Consider the following 4,377-nt stretch of genomic DNA (forward strand, 5'->3'; position numbering starts at 1 on the left):
TATGGTGTCTTTTATCTTCTTTTCCGTCTGCTTAGCTACAGCTCCATCACGAACGCTGTCCCGCAGGAAGCTGGTGAGGAACCGCTTCACCATCGACACCGACCTGGTTTTCCACGGCAACAACAACAACACCAATGACTCGGACACCTCGCCCCAGTCTTCCCACCCGCCGCTGTCCCGGCATGCTCTCCCCCCGTCCCACAAACGTCAGGGAGAGGACACGGACCGCTGGGTGGAGGAGCAGTTTGACCTGGGTTGCTACGACGACCAGGGCGAGGGCCCCATCGACATGGCCAAGGTGAAGGAGACGGACATTTTGAGCGACGACGACGAGTACTGCAAGTCCGTCCGAGCCGCGTCGACGGAACCGGCGGAGCTGGAGGAGAGGATGGAGGGACTCGACCTCACAGGCGGAGAGGGGAGGAGCCGTAACCTGAACGGGCGACGGGAGTCGGGAAGCGAAATCATGCTGAGCGTCACGCAAGAGGAGGAGGTCGATCGAATAAAGCGCGGTGATGAATCGGGCTCGGTAGACTCTTTCACCTCCTGCGGCGTCTCGCTGTCTCGCTGTGCAACCCCGACCCTAAAGCTCGCCAAGAACAAGGACTGTGATGTCATCTGGGTGCGGCGGGACGAATTTGCCAACGGGTGCAACAGTGACGTCTTCTGATTGAATGATAGGAAAATGAGAAGAAGAATGGAAACCAAGGACACTTTTTATATAAAGTAGGAGTGCATGAAAATGGGGGGAGAGATTGGATACAAGCTTTAAATATGTAGACTTTGGAGGTTTCACACCTCAACCACTCCTCCCCGTGTCACTACACAACCCTCTTCTTCCCACCTCACCTGCATTTCCCTTGTTCTGACAATCCTAAAGTACTAAAAGTAAAACGTGCTCACTCGGAGACCCGAACTGTTTAAAAAAAACCCCGAGAGAAATTCACGGTCGTCACCGTTTTGGACACACACCTGTGGACTGTATGTGATTAAATAGGAACGCGACAGCACCGCATGTGCACGCAAGTGAACCAGCAAGTGTTTTATTTGTATGTACACTGTAAGTGCATAAAGTACGCAGGAGCACAGGCACGGAGACTCTGCAGGCAGCTACTGTGCCCATGCACGCACTGTACTGGAGAGACGGCATCACTGAACTGTGATCTTCTGGCCAAAAAAGAAAAAAGTCTATTTTTTTCAACGCAGGAATTGTGGGTGTTCTATTTTTCTGACTCGGAAGCTGTGTTTGTATTTTAACACTCAAGGGCTGTGTGTTACTGAACTTCTATTCAGGGGCTTTTGGCTTAACGACTGCTGTGTAGAAGATGGCGAGATGATCTAACTAGCTTTATCGTGCTTTTTCAATGTTCTAACTTAATATCGGCTGCTCAATCGGTGTATAGCCAGGAGAACAATAGAGTGCCGTTAACCTCTTGTATAAAAAAAAAATGTTTTGATGCTCACTTTTGTCTCCTAGCATATCCTTTTTAAGAAGATAGTCTACCTATTCTTTATTTAATTGTTGCCTTTTTACTGTCATTTTTAACGTTTACACCACACTCGGCTGGTTACGGAACCACCTTTTGTGTGTTTGGTGCCAGAAACAGGCTTATGCCCTTCACATGAATGTCCAGTCCCAAATAAAAAATGCCATTGTTATTTTTGGTAACTGTTGGATTTCATTAAGGTCATTGATATACTGGATCATTTCACGCCCCAGAGACCATGCCCTCCTCACGCTCCGCATCCTCGACGAATGGCATAATAATTACAGAAACAATCCTGTTTTACTTGAGTTTTCTTGTTTTGAAAGGAGTTTATTACACAGAGCCATGATAGTGACTGTACTACAACCCAGAGGAGAGCAAACATGCAGTTGAACTGTCATCCTCCCATTCTGACATCATCATCACCTTTGACCTTTGTCATGTGAAGCATTATCACGACCACAGAGAAGCTGGCGAAGACGTCACATCCATGACATTTGTCATCAGTCCCTACTATGCTATTTACACTTGACCTCCTCTGCATTTCTTCCCTTGTCCACCAGGCTGTGCTGTTTCACTATACGTCTTCACACAGCAACACGCTCATGTCGCACAGTCATGCACACCTTGATGGATGTATTGAAGATGCACTTAATACACAGCTATGAGGGTGGGGGAGTGTGAGTATAGTGGAGGGAAATAACACATTTTGGATGTTCTTATTATTGTCTTTTTATTATGATGCTGGTTTCTTAGATTTTAGCTTTCTGGGCGATGATGCCCAGGGATGTTCAGACTGTGAGGTACAATCACCTGACCTTGGAGGCGAATCCTGTGAGAACCCCTTTTGACTCCTCCCTTTGTACTTTTAAAACTGTGTCCGTACATATCTTCAAATAAATTTTCTAAATTTAGTTTTGTGTGGACGTACTCATTTTTTTTTACATAAGTCAATGGGCTGCTTTCCATTCTACAACAAGGTATCGAAACAAATGAAAAAAAAACATTTTTTTGAACCGATAACTGAACAAAATATTTTGAAAATATAGGGCTGTTCAAACTAGTAGTAAAATAAATCACGTTTAAATTGTAAATGAGACCAAATTTACACAGTAAGTGTCTGAAATTCAATTCAGTGAACCAAATTGGGCCAACAACGAAGCAAAGTGGGGAGACTTGTGCTCTGTATTCATATCAGGCATGTTAGGTGTTAAGGCTGTTGCCCAAGGACTCCTTTTTCAGAGGCCGGATGGTCTGAGTTAATTATGTTTGTCTATAGGCTGTTTTTCAGAACTCCAGCGATATTGGCAGTTTTTTCAGATCACGTTGGCTCCCAGTTTTTGGGATGTGATAAACAAAATGTCAGTTCTGACGTAATGCAGTAAAAGGGCTGGCATCTGGAATTAAATGTCACAATATTGCACGACAGTCCAGAGTTACCAAACCACAGAAATCCAGCAGTGAATAGATGTCACCAAGTCCCATGAATAAATGCTTTATGTGCCAATAAAAAACACGAAAGGTAATGAAAACACAGTAAGTCAGGTCTTTATAAGGATGTAAAAATAGGTTTATGTCCGACGGTGGATGTTATTGGACACCAGGTGACTCGCTTATTTTAAAATGAATTCCCATGTCCTGTTGCTGTTATTTGAGGATGGGAAGGCATCCAGTGACCCAGTCAGATAAAGACCTTGCTTGTCTGCAGTGAGAGATAATCTGGCATCTGCCCTGTAACCTGAAGATTATTCTCCTCTCATCAGGACCGGTGGAGAGAGCCGCTGCCAATCCATCTGCTCCTTAATCCAAACCGAATGGTGCCAAACTATCCAGAGATGACCAGAATTAGACCATGGGGTTCATTCAGCGTAAAAAGCTCATCTATCAAGTTGGAAAAAACACATACCCATTCTTTTTTATTTGAATTTATGATTAAAAAAAACATTAGTTGATTCAATAGATTTCAAAATACATGGCCACCATTATTCCTACTATGACAATCTTTGTTTTACTGTTTTGACTGTTTGTAATAAAGTCAAAACGGGTGAAACCATTACCCGTCTACCTTATGAGCATATACCGTTCACAGGCAGCACTTCTATGTACAGTAGAATAACGAAAACACTTGATTTGACGCCAACAATACATCAACAACAAGGTGTATGCTATTAATAGAGAACAGGTTTGGTTGTCACATTGATTACAGCTCTAGAGGGCGCTGTTAAAAAGTACTGAAATGTTTACAATTGGGGTCAGAGGTCACCTACAGGGTCATTTAAGCAGTAAGATACAGGTGAGAGTCCCTTTGAGTGTTTTTCATGCCTAAATATAAATGTCCAGCTCTTTTGTGTTTCTCTTCTTGGCTTTTAGCCTACACAGAGGATTCATAATAAAACCTACCTACCTACCTACCATTACAAAGTATGAAGGGAGAGTTTAGATCTGTTTTTTCTTAGCTAGGTTACAACATGTGGTTAGCTTAGTGGCTAGCAAAAAAACAAACAAAAATCCTAGATAGGAATTGTTGTTAAACGTGCACAATACATATTTGACAGAGAGTATCTTTTGAACAGAATGAGCTTCAGGTTCAGGTTCTGGAGAGTTTTATTTTGTGGTGTGGTTCTTGTTCATATCCTGTCTGTGAAACCAGAGTTAATTCAGACAACTTAGATATTTGCCTGTTTATAGTCCGCAATACTGGTGTAAACATTGAAAAAATAATTATCCATGGAGGATATGAAAGTAAAAATTGTGAGCACCAACTCTATTCCCACCTGCTATTTATTATTTTGAAAAGTCACACCGGAAACCAATTAGGCTTCCTGGGGCTTAACGCTGACCCGCGCGCTCTCGCTCTCCCAGCTCCTGCCGTCTCGGAGGCGCACTGATG

General features: G+C 43.3%; 1 protein-coding gene across 1 annotated transcript in view; it reads left to right on the forward strand.

Moving 5' to 3' along the window:
• tiam1a (TIAM Rac1 associated GEF 1a) overlaps positions 1–2,401 on the forward strand; it is a 48,534-nt gene extending 46,133 nt beyond the window's left edge. The window contains exon 29 of the mRNA XM_084028583.1: positions 36–2,401. Within this exon, the coding sequence (XP_083884709.1) occupies positions 36–670 (635 nt within the window). The 3' untranslated portion in view covers positions 671–2,401. The remainder of the gene's footprint in view (positions 1–35) is intronic.
• The last annotated feature ends 1,976 nt before the right edge of the window (positions 2,402–4,377 follow it).

This window comes from Eutrigla gurnardus, assembly GCF_963514095.1.
Source record: "Eutrigla gurnardus genome assembly, chromosome: 15".
In the NCBI taxonomy this organism is placed as follows: Eukaryota; Metazoa; Chordata; class Actinopteri; order Perciformes; family Triglidae; genus Eutrigla; species Eutrigla gurnardus.